The sequence below is a fragment of the Xiphophorus couchianus genome, chromosome 22 (genome assembly GCF_001444195.1).
Source record: "Xiphophorus couchianus chromosome 22, X_couchianus-1.0, whole genome shotgun sequence".
Lineage (NCBI taxonomy): Eukaryota > Metazoa > Chordata > Actinopteri > Cyprinodontiformes > Poeciliidae > Xiphophorus > Xiphophorus couchianus.
In genome coordinates, this window is record NC_040249.1 from 2,306,701 (window position 1) to 2,329,339 (window position 22,639).

Below are 22,639 nucleotides of genomic sequence, written 5' to 3' on the forward strand. Positions count from 1 at the left end.
AATTTAAAAGAAATCATTTTTTGTTTTGCTTTGGTTTGGATTTTTTTGCCCAAATATCGTAGTATAATAAACCTTGTGTTGGGTTATGAGTTTCAACCCAATTTTTGGTCAATTTAACCTAACCCAGCCCTTAGTTCAAGTGAGTTGGTATCTTGCAGAAAGATGGCAGGAGGGATCAGATCAATAGAGAGAGAGTAATGTGGGAACTACTTCTGTCTGTCATGAGGAGGAAAAAGCTAAACAGGAATGTAAAGCACTAATGGTCTGTCTGCTTTCCGTCCTTCACCTGTGGTCAGATTTATGAATCATAATATATAAAAACAACAAGATCCCAGACACAAAATGCAAAGGGATTCTCTCCATAGTGACTGAATTTATCCTGAGAAATAAAGATCACACAGCTCATTGGAGACACTTTCAAGAGTTTGTGTTTGACATATTTATTCTTCAGGACATGTCGTCAGGACATAGTTACTTAGCTTACACACTTCCGTCTCCTGGTGACTCTTAAAAGAATGTAAGAAGAGAAGTCCTGGCTTAAAAATAGATTTCAAATACCTCATGAATCTAATAGGCTACTGAAATAAGCAGGGAGTCCCACTTACTCTGAAGCTCGTGATTATACAAAAAGGTGTTTCCAGAATTTGATGTTATTGTTTGAAAATGACTTTTGACCTATTTAGAACATTCATATCAGCTGCTTAGCGACAGGTATGTTTTCACCGTGGGCCACCCAAACTCCACTGTGGTCATCAGTTGACTTTGAGTGGCTACACCTGGCCAACAGTATTAAGTTTCAGCTGCTTCCGGAAGCTATATAAATGCGGTAGCTCGCGCATGTGCATGTGCTCCTCCCAGTCGTGCGCGCGAGCGCGAGCTGCAGTCTCCTTTGAAGCGACTCAAAGTTGGTCTGCAGACTTTGTTCAGCGGTTACCGAGGGGACCGGGGAGACACCGAACAGGGCAACAGACGACAGCGGAGAGACTTATGGATTAATTTTACCCCCCCGCCATTTTTAGAAGACTTTCTGTAGATAAACAACGGCGGAAACCTGGTGAGTTAACCCGCATTGGTCGAGTTTTGCTCTTCTGAGCGTTGGGGATTACTTCATAACGAGTCGCTGACAGTAGTTAGTCAACCTGTTCTTCACAGTTCAGCCTTTAAAGAGGGCTACCGTAAGCAGAAGTTACTAAACCTATAAGCAAGATTAATGGTAACACGTCAACTCTGTTTTGATATATTACAGCAACTTGGCGAAAGAAGGAAACTTGGAACACTCGGATAAGATGAAAATTGAAGTCACATTGTGAAAACATCTGACTTGGTTTCTAACGTGGTGTAAAACTGGATCCAATTCTCTTTTGCCGCATTTCAAAGATTGAACAAAAAAACGTTGTCATCTAACTCGACTTTTTATTTATTTATTTATTTATTTATTTTTACAAATCCTAGAATTGAAGTTCCTATAATTTCACGAGTCATTTTGCGAGGTTTCTGTTCAGGGACGTGTGCGTCATCTCTATGGTGACCCTGCTGAGACAGAAATATAGTCACGCTTGGCGAGCATCTCGAGTCTTTGCCTTAGTATCTGTTTGGCACGAAATGAAGCCAGTTACCGAAGTTATCCGGTTATTGAGTAACAACACACAGTGAAGACTGGGCATATAGAGCAACAAGCAAACGGAATGTTGACAAAAAGACAATTTTTTTGTGGTCTTTCTGTAAGAAACCTTTGATGGATAGTTCGTAGATTTTGTGAATCCTTTTACATGTTACTTGACATCGTGAACTCTTTTACACTACTCCCAAATGTGTAAAAGTGTAGCTGCTGTGCATCAGTTGTTACTTTTGTTAAAATTAGCTTAGTGGAAAACAAAACTATTTTCTGTCAGCTCTTGGTCGTCACCCTTCTATGAAATCCCATTCATAGTACAAGTAATCATGTAATGTTTAAGCATTTGCCATAATGCTTTGAAGCAACTTCCACCTGGTTTGGTGTTTCCAGGGTGCTGGTCTTTTTGTTGCTGCATCATTTTATTTTTTTACTAAGTCTTTATATAGTTTTGTACCACTATTTTGTTTTAGCAAAGAAATACACAGTCAGTACCAGGATGTTGTGTATGAAAGGATTTGTTTGTTGTTGTAAAATGGAAGTAGTAGGGGACAAAATTAGCATTTAAAAATGCTAAAGAGAAGAGTCTGTCCAGAGCAAGATATTTCCATTTCTTGCGTACATTTTTGCACAACTGCACTATGGCACACTTGCTGTACATATATTTACATATACATATCTGCATTTTTTTGAATCTTTGCAAGGACTGCTCTTAAGTTGCTTTTTATATTAACAGCATTTTATATTTTTACAATTTATAGCATTTTATTTTTTATTTTTTTATTTTATCTACAACTACTACTCAGTGGTAGTTGTTATTGTGTCTTGTCTCTATGCTGTAACTGTGAAGTAATTTCCCTGCTGGGATGAATAAAGTACTTCTATTCTATTCTATATTCTATTCTATTTTGTTTTGTGAATCATCCAGATGCTAAAATTGAACTTTCTTGACTTGTTTGTTAACCTGGAGCAGGTCAAAACTTAAAAAATATATAGCCTTATTAAAGGATTGGACTAACTGTTTGTGACGGATTTGGAGAAAGTAGAAATATGAGTATGTGAGATTAAATTTATTACTGGAAGTATTAGTTTCTGAAAGCATATGTTCTTTGCTTTGGTCATTTTTTTGTCAGCTGGAATAATATTTTACTATTCAACCTAATGTTTTATGTCGAATAATACTTGGCATCAGGCCAAATGCCAGCTTTTTTGCTGTGCATAGTTTGGATTACTTCTGTAGAAAATAAAATCCTTATCTAACTTCTAGTGGGTTTCCAGCTGAGGTGTAAAGCGTTTTAACTAAATGCCACCGCTAACATAAGGCTGCCTTTTTCTCCATCTTTATTTTTTTTAGATGTATAATTTCTCTTCTAATTTTAAGGTCATTAATTTCAGTCCTTCTTAAATGGGGAGTCTTGGTGATACCCATGGGTGCTGCCAATTATATTGAAATCTCATTAGGTCTGTACTATATTCACTTTCTCATTAACACAGATGTCTATACTTTCCTGTTTATGCAAACTGCAGCATGATCTTTTTACTAGTAGTTAGTAAATTGCAATATATTTTCTCAAGCAATATGCATAGAAATTAATTATTATTTTAATCATAACGGTCTTCTGTTTTTTTATTTTATTTTTGTAACCATGATGTCTGATATGAAATTTTGATTCAGTTTTACAAAAGAAACATTAGCACAAATATCAAAGGAGGGGCAATTATTAATAATGCTGACTGAGCTGTGCTTGACTTTGGTGCTTCAGATGCAAATTAATTGCAGGGCAGTTTATCAATAGAGATGGTCCACATGTATTTTTGATTGTCCTGTAGAGCAGTGTATCAAATTGCCATCAAAATATCAGTATGCAATATTATTGCAAAAGGACTTCTTGGGTGTTATATTTGATGGCTTGTTATAATTTAGGTTTTTTTTCATACTCTGACAATTTATTCGTAGCTGCATTTCCATTAAAGATGTGTGCAAAACCTTGTCGATATTCCGCTAATGTAAAAATAAATAAATAAATTAAAAAAAAACCCCACAATTTTTCAATTGCCGTTAAATAAGAAACAAAATTAAAAATCACATGGGAATAAGTTTGTTCATACATTAAAAAACATGCTGCGTCATTGTCTCACCACTTCCTGTTGTCGTCTTTGTTGTTTCTGCCAGTAGGGACATCTGGTTGTTGATCACATGACTCATGTGATGGACATAAAAGTGTTTCCATTGCAGTTTTGTGAACTATGCTAGTTTTGATACAGTCATCCTAGGGGGGAAAATTCCCTAGTTTTCCTTAGGCAAATCTATTTTCATAATTCAAATTTCTGCTATTTTACAGTCAACAGAAACGCAGATACAGATGGTAAATGGACTGAACTTATATAGCGCTTTTCCAGTCATTTTGACCACTCAAAGCGCTTTACACTAGAGTCACATTCACCCAGTCGCACTCACAAACACACACACATTTATACACCGATACGCAGATCGGTAGGCAATTTGGGGTTAAGTGCCTTGCCCAGAGGCACATCGACATGTGGCAGGAGGAAGCTGGAATCGAACCTACAACCTTCCGATCGCAAGACGACTACTCTACCATAGAGCCACAGTCGCACCCTAACTTATGATACAGATGCTAACTTATGATCACTGCAAATTCACTTTAATGGCATCAAGTTGCCAAATCAAATTCATGCTTCATTTTTACAAATGAAGACAACATGTACTTGATTGTGCTACAAAATGACACAATGTGCTTTGAAAACAAATAATATCACCCCATTAATGTGAAACCAAGGTAAATGTATCTTGGCATTCAATAACGATGTTGGTGTTTGATCAGGAAACAAATATCTTTTTGCCTATAAAAAAACGTGACTTGTTCATATGATGTGCTGCATCATCCTGAATGAGCATGTGTCTTTTTTTTGGCTAAAACATGCAGGATTTGACTGTTGTATTGTTCTGTTTGGGGAACTGAATGTATCGTAACACACCCCTCTGTAGGGATGTTCCTGTAATTCAATGTTGACACCACCCAGAATGCTTGCAAAGAAATTTTTTTAAAGTTTTACATAACTCTCTGTCCTCTGTACTGGAGATAAAGTCTGAGGAACTTCGTGTGGATACATGGTTTACATACATTGCCGAAAGAGCAGTAAAATATGTATAGAATCTGACCAATATATGGTTGTTGTATAATTGTAGCCATGTCTAGGCTCTTCCTCAGTCTGCTTCAGACTTCCTGTTCTCAGTTCCTGGGGATGTGCATGGTCCTTTCAACCAATAATAGCTCACAATGGCAATAATCTTACAAAGCCCAACAGAGACATTGATTCTAAAGTAAATGGACAGCAAGCAAAGAAACATCAAATATTTCCTGGAAGTGACCATCATGATGCTTGTTACAACAGTGTTTTACAACTCGATACACCTTTAGCGTAAAAAGCATCCAAGCAGCTGTTATCGTTCTGCTGTTCTGCTCGACTTAAAGCATCATTTGACTCCATGTCTTGGTTTCTGGTTTCACACAGACGTTTGATTTGCTCTGTGCTTTTCATTCTTATTAACAGGTTCTAAAACAGTCAGGCTGCAAAATAGCAGCTGTCTTTTCCTTTTTTTGTAATAAGGCAGTATCTTTGCAATCACTACGGTGATGTTGAAGTGTTTGACCCCTTGCAGTATTTTGTTTTTGCTTTTTTTTTGTCACTCTGAAATAGGCCTGTAACAATTCAAATCCCGTCGCTGACATGTACATTAAAGCAATAAATGTTTGGGCAAGGTGAGAGTTCATAGATTAAATTTACTGACGATAATATATAAACTAAAAGCTGGAGTATAGACATTTTTTATAAGCGTATTTGTGAGCCTGCCTCTTTATTATTACATTGAATATAATTTCAGATTTTTGTAAAACTTTTCTTCAGGTTAACTTAGAAAGTGAGCTACTATTGTTATAAGTTAATTTTCTAAGCTACAGAAAAGTTATTATTGGGGAAGCTCAAATGTGGAAAAATTGGACTGAAGCTAATATCCGATAGTAACACTGCTGTTATGCTAGATTTACCAATATTTTATCTTATACATTGTTTTTATCAGTTTACTCGATTAATCTATAGAATACTCGATTACTAATATATTCGTTTACAACAGCCCTACTCTGAAGTATTTCAGATAATCAAACACGAATATTGTAAAAAAAAAAAAAACATAACCATAACCAGAGTAACTGCAAAAACAGTTTTTTTTTTAATATCGTGAATAAAAATACAGAATTTGCGGTCTATCAGAAAACCCTGCAGGAGAAAGTTGAACCATCAGTACAGGACAGTGTACACAGTCACACTTTCAATACGCAGGAGGAAAAATACTCTAAAGCACAGTAATAAGGACACATCTGAATGACTGAAACACAGTTTTGGAGTGGCTATGCCAAAGTTTGGACTTGAATCCAACTCGGATACCGTACAAAGTTTGACCATAAACGTGCCATTCAAACTCAGAAATCCTCCAACATGGCTGAGAGTGGGCAAAATGCCTTAAGACTTGAGTTATCACAAACCTTTGAGGTCAGTCATTGTTGTTGACACACCACACCATTAGGTTTCAGCTATTAAAAGTTTCTTTCACTAGAACTAGTTTGATGTGAAATGTTTATTCAGTTTCCAATTTTAGAAAAGTCAAGCTCACACCTCTGTAATGTGTTGCTGTTTTTCTTTTTCCATTTGTGTTTAACTATTTAAACCTCGGTTAGTTGATTTTGACTAATTGTGCTCGAGTTAACTCAGTTTTATTTGTAAAACGATGACTTGTTGACATGCCTGGTTTACCGCTCTCTGTTTTAGGGTTAAATTGCGTTGAGGGCAAGTAAATGAGTCACAGCAAAGGGAGAGGCGACCTTTAGAGTGGGGAGTCAGTCACAAGTATTTGTTGATAATGAGAAATTCCTTTCTATTTTAGGGTGATGTGCCATCATTGATGACTGCATGTTTCTTTCATCACTATTTTGTAGTGTTGGTCGCCTGAATTTATTCCTCCCTCACCTAATTAGAACATCCTGTTACTTTGAAACAAATATAAAGAAGTCAAATAGTTTCTAATCTAAACAGCTGTTCCTGTGTTTTGTGGCTTCCTGTCAAATAAAGACAAAGTGAATAAACATAGTAATAAATCCCACTTGTCTGATGAAAGCTAAAGCAGACATTTAGTTTTTTGTGATTACTGTTGTTTTGCGTTAGATGTTTGTTGGCCAGACTGCATCAGAATTATGCCCTCTTCACTTGCAGCCTTCAGGCTATTTATGGAGCTCTTGACTTTGCACCATGTCACTATTATTCACTAAAACTAAAACTCTATCCTCCTCTGACCACTCCCTCTCCCACGTAACGCTCAAAATACCTCTCACAATCTCAATTAGGCATTTACATCATGCGTCTGTACGAGGTAAGGCAGGACTCGTGGTTTAAATAAATTAAAATTACTCTCGAGCAAATTCTGTCAGCTTTAGTTCCTTCTAATTGTGACTGGGATTATCTAATATTTTTGATTTAAACAAAGAAATGTAGCCACTCACTTTTTTTTTTATGAAACCAATTATAGCTTCTTTTTGTATATAATTTTTAGACCTCTTTTGGATATGCAAAGTTACCAGCAGTGCTTCAAATTTTGCATTTTTCTCATATTTTGGTGACAATTTTTTGTTTTTTTTGTTTTTATTTCCCTCATGGTATTGGAGGATGTCAGTCTAAAGTTCAGTGGGTAATTTTAGAAGTCGACCATTTGAAGTAAACCAGTAAAATAAAAATAGATGCTCTTTAGATGAGTGATTTATAAAAACAAATGGAGAGGGAGAGAGAAAATCTGGCTATATATAAATCTCAGGATGCCAACACGATAAGCAAAAGCTCTTTGTTTTCTGCTTTGTTTTCGGTCGTATACAAATGAAGACACTTTGCTTACTTTTGCATGTTGTAACTTTAAAGTCGGGTGTCTGTCCGTGGGCCATTTGCTTTTCTCTATGCAACTTTGTTGTATGCACAATGTTGGGAAGCATTTTATGATCTTAGTTGCTAGAAAACCAAAACAGATAGTGGCCATTATCAATCAGCTGCTACTACATATCCTCAAACAGATACACTGGTTTTTAAAAAGTTTAGACTTCTTTTTAATCAACATTAACGTGCACCGATTTATTGGAGCTGATTTTTCTAATTTTGGGTGATTGGTGGTCGGCTGATACTTGCATGTGAAGCCGATTTTTACCCTCCGCTCTTATTTACCTCTGCAAAGGTCTAAATATCAACCACTGTACTTTTCTGCTCTCCTGTGAGAGATGTGACTATTGTTAACTGCAATAGTTGACCATTGTTAACTATTGCAGTTAACAATAGTCAACTTGGCAACTTTCATGCTACATTTAGCGACATTTCAGACAAAAAATTGGTATGAGCTAAAGTTTAGTATCGGCAGGTCAGGCTTTATAAAGGTCAGTGTTAGGTGATTGGCCAGAAAATTGCACCCCTAATTGACATGGTTTTCAACTTTTAAAGTTAACTTACTTTCCATTTTTGCAGTCTTGTTCTTGTCAAATGAAAACAACTATTATTTGCTTGTGTTGCATACTTACACTTGAATTTGCTTATTTGCTAACAGCTTGAAAGAAATTTGCAAAACAATTTTAATAGAGATCCAGCTACTAATCTCTGCTGTAAGGTACCTGGAGACAGTGGCACACAACACAGGGGAGAAACACAAAGTTAACTACAAACCGGAGCTTTGTAGTTAACTTGTGGTTCCCAGTTGGAGCTTGTTGAATATGGAGAAGATCTGCAGAGGCAGAGTTGAATATTAAACCAAAAAGCTTTAACAATTTGAAATGTTTGTCCTCATGGTCAACAATTTCTCAAAAATATCAATGCAGTTGAAGTTGCGTAACTCTTTGGTTCATGTGGCTGGTTAGGCATGCTTTATCTGCACTCTGCAAAAGCTTGTTGAACTTGTTCCAGCGAAGTGCACAGGCCTCAGAACTAGTGATGCCGTATCTGCACCCCTCATCCAACGGTTGGCACTATGAGCTTGTTTGCTTTTGATTTTCTGTTTGTTTCCTTCACCTCGGTCTCTTAAAGATGCTTTATTGCTGTGATGCTAACAGGGACCCACAATGACCAAAAACATGGCAAACAGATCTCAAATAACATTATCTAGTGAAGGCAAACATGTACTACCTGCTGTTGGCATGAAATAATGCACACCAGCAACATACAGCATTTTCCCCGGAAAACTAGGGCACATGGGTGGTTGTTACAAAATTAAGTTTTGCAACTTAACTTTGGTTAAGCTACAAAAATTCAAAGGTGCATGAGGAGGAATCTAATTTCAGAGTAATAGCGTTTGAGACCAGCAAACTAGTGTTGGGCGGCGCAATTAGTGCGCATCCAGTTTAATGCATCAACTATAAACCTAGCTTAGTCTGTCTTTACTACCAATGTTCCTGGTTTCTAAAAAAAAAAAAACCTTACAGAAAGCAAACAAAGCGTAGCCTGGAGGGGGTGGGAAGGAGAGCAAATAAAGCCTGGTCATGTAAGCCTGAGCAATGAAATATTTGAATCAAAGTCGGTGCTACTGTTCATTTTTCCATTTCAATCTTTTGACCTCAGACTAAAATTTAAAAGATTTTTTTTGTATCAGATTAAAAAAGAAATAACTTCTTTTATCTTTTTTTTTTTTTTTTAAATTGTGGTTATCAATAGAAAATGGAAGGAGAGAATGAATCACAGATTACCTACCTACTTAAAATACCTTATTTTTCTTTTGCTGTCACAAATATGATAACCTACATTAAATTGAACTGTATGTAATTGAGTATGGAGCTGTATTTATTATTAGATTACATTTACCTTTTTTGTAAAGTGCATAGAATACATTTAGTGTGAATAAGCATTATGCGAACTTCATTGTATTCATAGCTGCATCTCTGTGTTTAGGGTTTGTTCTGTGGACATATGCTTTAGAGAAAACGTCAAAGTTTGATCTAAAGATCCAAAATTGTTTGCATAAACATACTAAAATCGCTTGCAGATCTGCATGTATTAACTTGTCTAAAGAAGTGAAACTCAGAAACAGCTCTACCCTTCAGTGAAAAATATGACTCTATAAACAACTGAAAATTAATGGGAACGTTTATTAGCCCTGAAAAGTCTGCTCTCTGTTTTGAGAAGAGCACCTGAGACACTGTTTCTATTAAATGCAGCAATCAATCTTTTCACTCCAATAACACGCTGTACAACATTACGAGTCGTGTCTGTTTCAGATTATGGATCGGCTGCATAATGTAAGATTTTGATAGGTTTTCATCTTCCTGCTGCCTGCATGTGCTGGCGAGCCGTCGGGATGTTTACCCACATACGGAGAGGATTCTGCAGTATATTGATTTAATTTAGCAGAAATCTGATTTTCAACAATTAAGATGGAAGATTAGAGCAGCGTCTCCACCCAGAGAGAACATCCTGGATAGAGCTGATCATGTTAAATGGAAATGATCAATGGCTATCTAATGCACCCTCCAGCTTGGGATGGTCAAATGGTCAATGCCCACTAAACCTGTCACAGTTGGCAATAAATCGATAAAAAAAAAAAGAATCTATGGCGAATCAAAACGAGCTTGATCATTTCCATTTGCATGATTGTTTTGTTTGTGTCTCTCTCTCTCTACCACCACGTCTTCAGACTGGTGGATTGATCTCAATTAGCCCCTTTGTCAAGGACAATTTTCTTTACAGACTTCATAATTAATGTATTTCTTGATTTGATTGTTTTGTTTGTTTACTTTGGATATTTAAAAAATGTCTTGCAGTTCCAATGTTAAATGTTCCTGAGAAATGATAGTTTATTGATCTTTGAGAGGGTGTACTTGCATTATGGAAAAATGGTTTCAAAACATTATCGTTTATCGCAATAACGTCTGGGACAATTTTATCTTCCAGCAAAATGTATTGTGACAGGCCTAAGGCCTGCTTACAAAGTCTATACTAACATACATTAAGGCTGAACTTAAAATGCAATCACTGACTTATAGTTTCATTAAAGGAGCTGTAAACAAGGGGGTGTCCAAAAGCACTTCATTTGCAAACATTTAGCCAAATATCAATATAGCAGTTAAAATCAGATTTGGTTCTGCCAAGGTGGACTTTAAAGTGCAAGTCAATGATTAAATGTGATCCTAGTTACCATGTCAATCGAAGGAAACGAGAAAGCTTGGAAAAGATGATCACCTTGTGTTGCATATAACATTTTTGTAAGTGGAGTTTAATCTAGAAGTTGTAGGTTTGTCCTAATCGATTTAATTCAATCTTGAATTGTAGGTTGGGGAGCCGCACAAAATCAGTCCAGGGGCCACAAAAGGCCCTCGGGCTCCACTTTGAACACCTTCGCTCTAAAGATTAATACTGATAAACCGTATCTTATTTTAATTCTGTCTGGAGACTTCGTTAAAACATGTATGAATAGGATAAATGCCAAATAAGGTAGTTTTCAAAAATAATTTTATTTTGTTTGTGTTTTTGTTTTTAGGTTTAGTCCCCCTCATCTGGTCCTTCCCAACCTTCCTACCCTTTATCCCCATTGGCTCTTGTTCCCAGAGGGCGGAGATAAGCATGGGGTAAGACAGCTGAGACTAAACGCTAAGACAACGCCAGCTGAAGAGGCACACTCACCTGCACTGGTAAGATCACTTGCTGTGTATGTTAATGCATCTCTTTGACAGAGCAGGTGTTTCCTAAAGTTAATTTAAATCTGAACATTAATGCCAGGAGGGGATTATTTACTGATAAAAGGGAAGCTCGGGTGTTTGCTCAGTGATACTCAAAGACAAACAAGTCTTCAACCTGCCATTATTCCCCGGTGCTCCACACCCACACATACAGGTGTGATGCCTCGTCTCTCTAAAGCTGCTGTCTGCATTCAAACTGATCGTAGCATGAAGTGATTTGTTGGTGACACGTCTATAAAACGACTACAAACTAACCAAGTACCTTGTTGTAGCATGTAAGCTAGTGTATTAGTATTTTATTATCACCTGTTTTTTTTTTTGTTTGTTTGTTTTTTTTTTTAAACCTGTGGCATAAAAGGCAAACAATGAGGGGATTTTTTAGTTGATTTTTACACCATCAATGGTTATCAATGGAAATAATTGTAACAATTGATTGCTTGACCTGTTCACTTTCTTTTAGATCTTATAAACCTGCTTAACCAGCTGAAGCAGACAACCTGTCCAGGAAGGTTGAACTGTAAATAAAGTTAAATTATTAGTCATGTAATTGACTAATATTTCTGCAGAATTTGTAATTGTTTAAAGAATTAAAGCCTAAACGGGAGAGCGTTATACAAATGCAGGCCACCATTTAAAAGGTAGAATATTGTCCCCTTTTCTCTTCAGTTTGCATATGTCTGTTCTTTCTGTCACTCTAAATCACAGGTGTCAAACTCCAGTCCTCGAGGGCCGCTGTCCTGCAGTTTTTAGATGAGCCACAAGTACAAAACACTGGAATGAAATTGCTTAATTACCTCCTCCTTGTGTAGATCAGTTCTCCAGAGCCTTAATGACCTAATTATTCTATTCAGGTGTGGTGCAGCAGAGGCACATCTAAAAGTTGCAGGACACCGGCCCTTGAGGACTGGAGTTCGACACCCCTGCTCTAAATGATTGCCAGACTGGTTGTTCTGGTCAATGACAGGCTTGTTAATCGTTTAATATGCTGATGATTCAGTCATTCTACTGCACTACAATGCTGCTCTCCAGCTTTGTAGAGCATGACTAATACAGGGTTTACTTTACTGCTTTAGGAAACATTGGAACAACAATTTTTTTTTATGATGATTTCTTTGACTACAGAGATGTTTACATGTGGTGCTTTTTCTATGCACTTTTAAATAATGGGAACCAACTAGGGATTCAGCTAATGATTATTTTAGCAATTGATTAATCGATTATTCTGACGATTATTTGGATACAAAAAAACTGGCACATTCTCCATATTTTTCATTTAACCACATTAGCCTCCTTTACACAATATTAGAAATATATTAAAAGATGCAAATAAACAATTACATTCCCTTTTTAAATCAGAATAAGACACGTTTTTGCCTAAAATACAGCAATTTTTCACTGTTTGCTTGACCATTTTTTTCTGAAATTAACTCAAATAAAAATGGACAAGGAGAGCAGTGACAAACATCTGTACTATGTTCATAGCAGAATTTCCTAATATAGGTTTAAACTGCAACAGTAATGAAGTGTGAAATTTAAAAGTATATTTGTACTTTGAGTAAGAGCTCATATTTGTCACTCTATTTTTATGTGTGTGTAACTTCTAGCTTGTTGTTTTGATGTCAACTTTCTCATGTTGGTAATCCAGCAGCCCTGCTTTTATTAACAAGCCAGCCTCCTCTCCCACTCATTTCCCCGAAGTCCTCGTGTCTGTGTGGGATGCACTCGACAGGAAAGCATAATTATCCAGAAGGAAAAGACAGGAAAATGAGTCACCAGAAGAGCGCTTGTTTATGCTTGTCTCTGTCGGTAATCTGATGCCGATTAAACCCTTGTTGTACAAATTTTTCCAGTCATATTTGAGTGAAAATCAAGGGGAGAAGTGTCATGCAGAAAGATGGGTTGGCTGAGGCACGGAGAGGAGAATGGAGAGAAAGCAGTGCACAGTTGTTGCTAGGAATCTGAGAGTGAAACATAATACAAAGGCAGGAAGTAGTCAGGCAGTGGGCCAGAAGATGGTGAACCCACTGGTACATTTTAATTGGTCTAACTCTCTATTTAGCCGTTACTAATCTTTTTAATATTATTAAACTAGAGAGCAGTATCATTATGTATATTTAAGATTACTGTATATTAAATGTGGCCCAATTTTAGTTTAGCCAGTTTGAAAGATTTGGTTGCTATTGTCGTGTTATTACAAAGAGTGCTCTGAGTCAAACTGTATCATCGTCATTAGTTTATTCAGGATCACCAAACTTCCAGCGTGGGCTTCATTATAACAATCAGTGTCACCTGGACTACCCGAGCCTGACGCTCTTTTATGATGTCATCACAGGTGGCCATTTGTAGTTTTTAACCATGCGTAACATTAACACCACAGCTATTGGTAGATTTCCTTCAGTTTCTGAAAGTTTTCCAATCTAATACCTTTTCTTCCAACCATATTGAAATATTTGCAGTTTTTCTTTCAGTCTGAAACATGTTGAAGTTCCCATTGTCATGTTCATAACGACATTTAAAAAAATTCTGTAGAAGGGCTAAAATGATTATTTCAATTATCGATACATTACAGTTAATCTGGTTCAAATTTACTAAAAGAAATATTATTGTATTTTGGACAATAAATTTTTTTTTCTCATTTAAAATTGAACTTTTAATTTTATTGTATTTCTAATATTAAATAAAAAAAAAATTATAAATTTTTTTTAAAAGTGGTTAAATTATTTTTTTTAATCATAATAATCTATTACTAAATTGTTCGTCACAGCCCCAGTTTGTAGTCCAAAAAATCTGAGATAGTTAAATGACAGTTTTTTGTGTGTGTATTTTGTTTTATTTGTATATGTGTATAGCTTGCATGCTTTCTTTCAGTCTTAGTTTGCATGTCTGAGACTAAATTTTAACTAATTTGGCCATTTTAAATATTTTGCTTCCATAAAGAGCTAGTATTGCTTCATGTGGAAATGCAGCCAGCAAAAGGCAAAACAAAACCTGCAGGAATTTTATTGCTGGATCGTCACGATTCTCCCTAAATGACTTGAGCTGTGAATATTTTAAGATAAATTACAAGAAAACTGACTGGTTTATGTTCTGTGCTGGACTGTTTCCTCCAGTCTTTGCATGTACGCCTGACCAGTTGTTCTCAAAAACATCTTTCTCTCTGGAAGGTGAGATGTGTGTAAACATCTTTGCGAGCCAAATGATTAGGGGGATAAGGAAGCATTAGGGGCTAAATGAACAGATGTTAACTGACTTTTGGTTTAGTAAAACAGGTTTACACCACCCCACTAAAGTCTGTTTGAGAAAGAAGCTAATGCTAGTTTCTATGTACTCCAGCATTAGAGTGCTTTCCAATCATCTTTATTGGCAAGCAGAAGAGTCACAATGTTGATGTTAAAACAAAACTACACCTGAAACCACAAGTTTACATCCAAAGAATAAAAACACACGTGCAGCTTTTTTTTAAATGTCACTGTCCAACCTATATCAAGAAAAGTTTGTTCTGGTTTAACTTAAGTTAAATGATCAAAAATAATTTGTATTTGCTAATTGCCACAATAATGAGAGAATATGTCAAATTTTTATATTAATGTCCAAATCTATCGCCTTAGCACTGTATGACGTGGGTCAGATGTTTTGAGTTTCCTTCCACAAGCTTCTCACAATAGTTTCCTGAAATTCTACTTTCTTGTTTTTCATTATTGTGGCATTTTGCAAATGGAAATTATTTTAGTCATTCTGATTACAAACAATAGCAGCTTGGTAAAATCTAAGGATGTCTTTATTTGGAATATCTGACCTTCTGGTTTCAGCTGTAAAATGAGCATTTCCTGTAATGAAGTTTAGTAGTGAGTGTAAAAGCAATGAAAAGTCCTGGTTAAATCTTTTTCTTCCAAACAAATCTGATGTAGTCTTTTGTGACTTTCTGCATTACACAATCAACAAATGAGTGTTTCTGTGGAGCAGATGTGCAATAAGGCGATTCTGTTCACCTCACTCCATCGATGCTTAATGGGAAGCATGGCAGCGCTTTTACTCACTCAGTTATATTCCACCAAACTGTGATAACATGGCTTTTGGACTGGATGTTTCTGTCACAACAGCTGTTCTGAACTCTTATTATGGTACGTTCACACCAAACGCGCCTCTTGCGTCAAAAACGCGCCTAACTCTTCAAGTTCAACGCGTGTGCACTTTTGGTGCGTTCACAGCAAACGCATTTTGAGCATCCAGCGCGTCTGGCTTACAATCAAAGTCTATGTGGAGCGTCGGACAAGTTGGATGCGCTCCAAATGGTTCAAATTGCCCTGCGCTAGACACTCAAAACGTGCCGCAACGGCCCTCGATGCGCCTCCACGTAGACTTTGAATGTAAACCAGACTCGCCTGACGCTCAAAATGCGTTTGGTGTGAACGCACAATTAGGCTGGGCTGGTCTCTATCTCTTAGGTTCAGTAAGGGGTAGGCAGGGCACACCCTTGATTCATCGCCAGTCCCTCACAGGAGCCAACAGAGACGCAGAACAAGCAGGCAAGCATTGTGACACATGCAGCTGTCATTCTGTTTTCGGTTTATAGCGAACATGGAACCAGATGTCTCTAAATACCCTAAAAAAAATTAACTGAATAAGGAAAAATTCAATTTCAAAACGGTCTTAAGGAAAAAGTTGCCTGAATATTTCCGGTAAACAATGATGCTGTCTTGAGACCTTTTTCAAGTATCATGCAAGTTCACTCACCTAAAAATCTGTAAACTTTTATCTTTTTTTTTTTTTTTAAATAGAGATTTATTGTACATTAGAGCACAAGATACATTGCATGGGTAAAAAAAACAGAAGATGTTTTGTTTTAATGAATGATTATTAACTCTGTGTGTGAGAGAGAGTGTACAAGCAATAATGCTGATATGAATGACATCAGTATGTGGAGCAATTAAATAAGTAATAATAATACATCAATAAGTTATCTGAGAGGCAGGTAAATGCAGACATACAGTGGATCAATTAATAGTAAATACATTATTTCTGCCTAGTGGAGTTTGTTATATTGCATACAGGGACTGCATGGGACGGGAAGGAAAGAATAATGCAGAAAAGGGGAAAAAGAAGAGAGCAAAAAAGGGCAGGGCAAAACCAGCAATAATAATAATGCAGAAATCATGTTATTTAGAAATTGGACCATTTCAATTTATCATGTGATTAATAGATTATTTGCAACAGGCTAACAGCTGCAGCCAGTGTACCTCTTTTTGATGTTTTTGTAAATGTGGTGTAACATTTGACTTTGTAGCCTTTAAAATGCTAAATATTCCGTTTTTTAAATTCTAGGCATATATTAGCTTGTTTTCTGTAGGAGAACACATCGAGTTATGCTTCATATGTCTTTAAATTCTGAAGAAGCAGTTTCTTGAGTTTCGGGAGATGTGGTTTTCAAACTCCCTAACTACCAGTCTTGTATTCAATCCTCCTACGGTCTTTTGTCATGGTCGGATAGGGGAGGCTGGGGCGATCGTCAGTCTGTCAGTTCCCAAAACCACATTAAAAAACCTCGTAAAAGAGTAAAAATCTTGTGGAGTAAAAATCTCTGATTTCTTAAGACCCCAGGAGAGTTGTTGGGGTCTTAAGAGAAAATGTGTTGTTTGTACATTTTGCTTTCCCATCATATGCCTTTTTATACATTGAAGTTGCTTCTGCATATTTTCTTCCTGAAACTAAACAGTTCTTTGATGCTGTGAGTTTTCCCCAACTGATCACAGTTCTGTTCCCGTCTCTGTAGGTGGTGTCCGGTGGAAGACTGCCATGGCATTACTGCGTTGGAACCTAAAGCTTATGGTGACACTGATGATGGTCAACCTCTTTATCTTCATCCTCATCTCCCGTAACAGCAGCACAGACAAAGATGGCCATCGGAAGCCCACTGTTCCCACCGATCCATTCTGGACCAAGCTGGCCCCCAGCTCCCCCTACTGGAACCGCCAGCAGCAGATCGTGGACCTTCAGCACAATCCCATCATCACCTTGAACTCCAGCATTGCAGACTTGCCCGACTGGCTCAACGACACCAGTTTACCTTCCGACCCTTGCCAGCCCAACCTCGGGGTCAGAACTCAGGTTAAAGACTACAACTCTTTACCGAACCGCTTCAAGGACTTTCTGCTCTACATGCGCTGCCGGTCCTACCCCATCCTCATGGACCAGCCGGACATTTGTAACGACCCCCCTTTCCTGCTCCTCGCCGTCAAGTCCCTGGCGCCGCACTTTGACCGACGACAGGCCATCCGCCAATCCTGGGGTTCGGCTGGCATCGTCGCCAACATGACTGTGGTCACTATCTTCCTTCTGGGGAACACCACAGCTGTGGACTACCACCCAGATCTGTCCGAGATGCTGCAATTCGAGAGCCGACGACACAAAGACATAGTGCAGTGGGACTTTAGAGACTCCTTCTTTAACCTGACGGTCAAGGAGCTCCTCTTCTTGGAGTGGATCCAGACCCGTTGCCCTGGCACCCGCTACATCTTCAAGGGCGACGACGACGTCTTTGTCAACACCTACCGTATCCTGGACTTTCTCAAGGGCCTGTCAGGGCCCAAAGCCAGGGATCTGTTTGTGGGTGACGTGATCACCAATGCGGGGCCCCACCGGGACAAGAAGCTCAAGTACTTCATCCCAGAGAGCATGTACACCGGACCGTACCCACCATATGCAGGAGGAGGGGGCTACCTATACTCCGGAGACCTCGCCGCACGCCTGCATAACATCTCGCAACACGTGGTACTCTACCCCATCGATGACGTCTACACCGGGATGTGCCTCCGGAAGCTGGGGCTCGCGCCGGACAAGCACAAAGGATTCCGGACCTTTAACATAGAGGAGAAGTACCGGTCGAACCCGTGCGCGTACAAGAGCCTGATGCTGGTTCACCCCAGGACGCCGCAGGAGATGATCCAGATCTGGTCCTGGCTCAACCGACCTGACCTCACCTGCCAGTAATCAGACCGAAGGGACCCAGCTGGCTCGGTTTGGCCCCAAAAAGTGACATGCTTTGGGGTATTTTTTTTTAATCTTGAACAGGGTCGTGACTTAAAAGTTGGCAGCTTTAAGTTAAGACTACATAAAGTTGTTGGAGAGTTGGATATTATTTTGACTTCCTCAAGCTAATTCTGCTGGCTTAGATTCTTTCAAAGTGAATGTCTTCAAAAATGGATATTTATGTCACATCTATTTATAAAGGCTTTATACTGCTTAAACACTGTGTCAACTCCTCATGGAGTTATTGCTGTATTAATGTGGAGAAAGTTATAGGACGTATCGGTGAAAAAAAAGCACCAAACAACCGGGTTCACCGGCTAGGAAAGACGATCCCGGGCAACACCTTGTAGTTTTTTTTATTTATTACTATTTCCTTGAGGCTTAGACTGTGCTGGTATTCCCGTCATCCTCCCTGAAGTATTTACATGTGACACTCCAAGCAGAGCTTCAGCATGACTTTTATTAGCATGTCTTTTTAAATGAGTCACTTATCTGATCAGAAAGAGTTGTTACAGAAATTCATAGGTGTTTCACATTGTCTGTAATGAAGATGCTTTGCTTTCACGTGTTTTTCTTTTTTTTGTGGATGTTGTGTTACAGCAGACTGGGTCTCTGGATAAAATGGTGGCCTGGTTCTGTTTCGCTCAGCAGGAAGGACGGTGAGCTGGAGAAATCCAAGGATTAAAAACAACCTGGGTGTGAATTTTATTGGAGATTAGGTTTTTATTTATGAGTCGATAATCAGTGCTAAATCTTCCACCAGAATGTCTGACAAAAGAGGGTGGCGTTTCCATCCCGTCACGAAGCTGATACTGAAATGTTTACCAGTTGATTTTTTTTTTTTTCTAAAATGGTCCAGATTCATTTTAGGAGGAAACTATTATCTTATCAGCTTTAGAGATGGTGCTTTTTCCTGCTGGTTTTTTTTTTTTTTTTAAAGGAATGCTGCTTTTTTTTGTTTTGATAATATTCATTACAGCTATTTGGAAAGTAGAAGAAATGCACTGTGCACAACATGTTAATACAGATACAAGTGTTTTTCTCTGTTAGGATTCTGATAGGAAATGTCTGAAATGTCGTTTTTTAGTATGAAGCTGATCCTATCTTTTCAAACCTCACATTATTTTCTGTTAAAGAGGCTCCCCCTGCTGGTCAGGGTAACAAACTCAGGCTTGTTAATGCTTTGTATGTCTCTAGATTAGAACTGGTTTTGTTTTTACCATCAGTCCATATTTACTCTGTTGCCTCTTAGAATCCCCACACTGCAGTCGCCTGTGATTGTCTACTTTAAAATATAAAAACAACACTAAAACGAGCTAAAGAATCAACAGCCACTCAATTCATACTTTCAAAATAGTTTAAATACAAGTAAAAACACATTTTTAATTGTTTTCTTATCAGTAATTGGTTAAATTCTCTCTCTGAACACAGTTGGTGGCTACTTCACATGTTTACTTGGTGTCCTATTCATACATTTTAGCAAATTTTGTGACTTATGTTCTGTTTTTTTTTTTGTTTTTTCTTTCACGTTCTCTAGTTAGATTACATCTTGCTTTTACCTTCTGTTGCTCTCTTTCCTTTTCCTCAGACTCGCCGCAGATAATCCTGTTGAATGTTTCCAAACTAAAGAGTTTTCACATCATACTTGCTTTTCTAAAACCCAAATGTTTTTTGCTCATCACAGTCGAAACTGCACAGCAGTCGAAAATGATCACCAAACCAGATGTACTGTATGTGTGAGGATGTTCTTCAGTCGCGTTAATTAAGCTTGTTTTAAGCAAATTATTTAATTTTCAATAAAGGTATTTTTTGTATGGTGACCTGTTATTTAAAAAAAAATAAATTGTGAATATAAAAGCTATGAAAGCTTCCTAAATAGTAAATGTCCTTCTGCTTTATAGCAAAACTTTAATAACACTTCAATAATTCGGCTCTTATAAACTGTCCCACTTGTTCTGTACCGGATTCTTTGGCAGGCTGGAAAAGTACAGGATTTGTTTGCATTTCCAGACTTCCTTTCCTTTTTTTTTTACTCAACCCTTAATTCTGTTTCCTCCCTTTCTTTCATCCTTACTTGTTTTTGTTCCAGCTTTTTTTCCTTTCTTCCTTCCTTGTGGCCCTGCTTCCAGGGTCATCCAGAGTTCACCGTCCCGCTCATATTGCTCCAAAACAAACCAAAGTGGGCTACTTCGTTTGTGCCGTTGAAACAGTCGCTTGTGCAGCTTTCGTTTTCGAGATATTAAAAGTTATCATTTTGGCCGATGACGTCACCAGCCCCCCCCATATTGCTCCAAAACAACATGCTAGTTGCTTAAGCAAATAAAGTTGTTGCAGAGTAAAACCGGAAGTGCACGGCAGGGTCATTGGTTCAACAAAGTTCATCCAAGTAATGTACTTAATATTTAGTACATATATTTTAAATCCAATGAGTTTCATTTCATCCAATTTCTGACATTAAATTTATGTGCGTGGGCTTCAAGGATTTTTAAAAGCGCATAAAATGTTTTGCCAACTTTGACATACATAGTTCTCACACAACGTAAACTTGGCTCCACCCACGCTGTAGTGAGCCCCCCTTGTTTTTGCAGCAGAGCAAGTGTAATTTCAACCTCTTGTTGACATTATTCTAGCAGTCTGAAAGGAATTTTGATTTTCGAACAAGGTAAGTAAATTGATGCTCAGGTTTCATATAAAATGTTGACTCGATGCAATCCAGCCCCATAAAAGCAGGGAGGATGTATGCATGGGAAGCTTGCGTGTGCATTTATTTAAATTCACAACTTATATTTGAAGTATTGAAACGTAGATAGTGAGGCACTATCTTGAAGCCTTTAGATGTGTATTGAATCATGAACACTTAAGCATTTCCACAAAGGGCACATCTTCTGAATTCAATTCAAAAATAAATTATTCCAAAGGGAAATTAACATTCAACAGGTACTTAAATTGCCAATTCACACGACTAGTAACAATGCATTATTGGCGATGTTTTCCACCAGAGCCAAAGAGCTGTGCCACAATGGACCTTACCAAGCTCCGCCCACAACCGACCCACGTGACCGCAGGTCTCACAAACAGCCTCGCGGCGCCTTGTTTCTATGTAAACATGATTAGTGCATCATTTCTACCGGATTTTCACAATATATCAGCTACTAAATGGACAGAGAAACTAACAAGTTCATGTCATCATCTGGGAGGAGGTTACTGGTTTCTCAGTCACAAGCTGGTTGCAAACCTGAGGCCAGCAGGTGTCAGTCAGTTATGATAGATCTGAACTTTGACCTCAATATGAGAAGCTACAGACTGATAGGAGGAACCAAAGAGCTCTGTAAAGGTAAAGGCAAATCTTCTGAAGTTGGGATATAATTAATTTAATTTCCCATAATTACCACTGTAGAAACCATTTGTTTGTTAAAATGTTATGAAATATATTTGTTCTATTTGATGTTTGTTGTGAATGACGTAAACTCACAAACGAACGAGGTAATTAGTCCAACGTTTAGAAACTACAGCGGCTGTAATGAGCCACAGCAAAGGGAAACAAAGGTAAAATAACCTGAACAGGTGATCAACTCAAAACCACTCCTACCTTTTTACTCTCTCTCTCTCTTTGTAGTTTAAGCACAAAGAGCTTAAACTCTCAGGTCAGGTTACGATGGATTGCATCGTAACCTGAGGACCACCGTGTAGTCGTAATTCTTGTCGTGTTACCGTATTACAAAGAGTGCGCTGAGTCAAACTGTATCATCGTTATTGATTTATTAAGAACCAACAAACTCCCAGCGTGGGCTTTATTATAACAATCAGCGTCACCCGGACTACCCAAGCCTGACGCTCTTTTATGATGTCATCACAGGTGGCCATTTGTAGTTTTTAACCATGCGTAACATTAACGCCACAATTCTCTGTATTCTATTTTAGTTTGGAGTTTTAGGACAGACATTTTAGGCTTTTCCCCTCCCAAATAAAGTTCTTTATCATTTTGTCCAGGGTTTTAAATATAGAGTGTTACAAAGAACATAAGATTGTCGTTAATTTTATTGCTGAGTGCTTTTACACGGACATGCCGGGTAAACTGTAAATAAAGTGAAAACAAAACGTCAATGCTTAGTATCGCAATATTCAATAAACACAAATTTAAACATAGATTTAGGAGCTAGGCTTGACTTGACTAACTGGTTATAAGGCAAAGTTTAGTCTTAGAACACTTCGTAATGTAATAAACATCGGC

The 22,639-nt window shown here is 37.8% G+C and overlaps 1 protein-coding gene across 1 annotated transcript; it reads left to right on the top strand.

Annotated features, from left to right (window-relative positions):
* Positions 1-721: 721 nt before the first annotated feature.
* Positions 722-20,265, top strand: b3gnt2b (UDP-GlcNAc:betaGal beta-1,3-N-acetylglucosaminyltransferase 2b). The gene is made up of 3 exons (XM_028007571.1): positions 722-1,054; positions 11,184-11,334; positions 17,153-20,265. The coding sequence occupies exon 3, from the start codon at positions 17,176-17,178 to the stop codon at positions 18,367-18,369; it is 1,194 nt and encodes a 397-aa protein (XP_027863372.1). The 5' UTR covers positions 722-1,054; positions 11,184-11,334; positions 17,153-17,175; the 3' UTR covers positions 18,370-20,265.
* Positions 20,266-22,639: the final 2,374 nt, after the last annotated feature.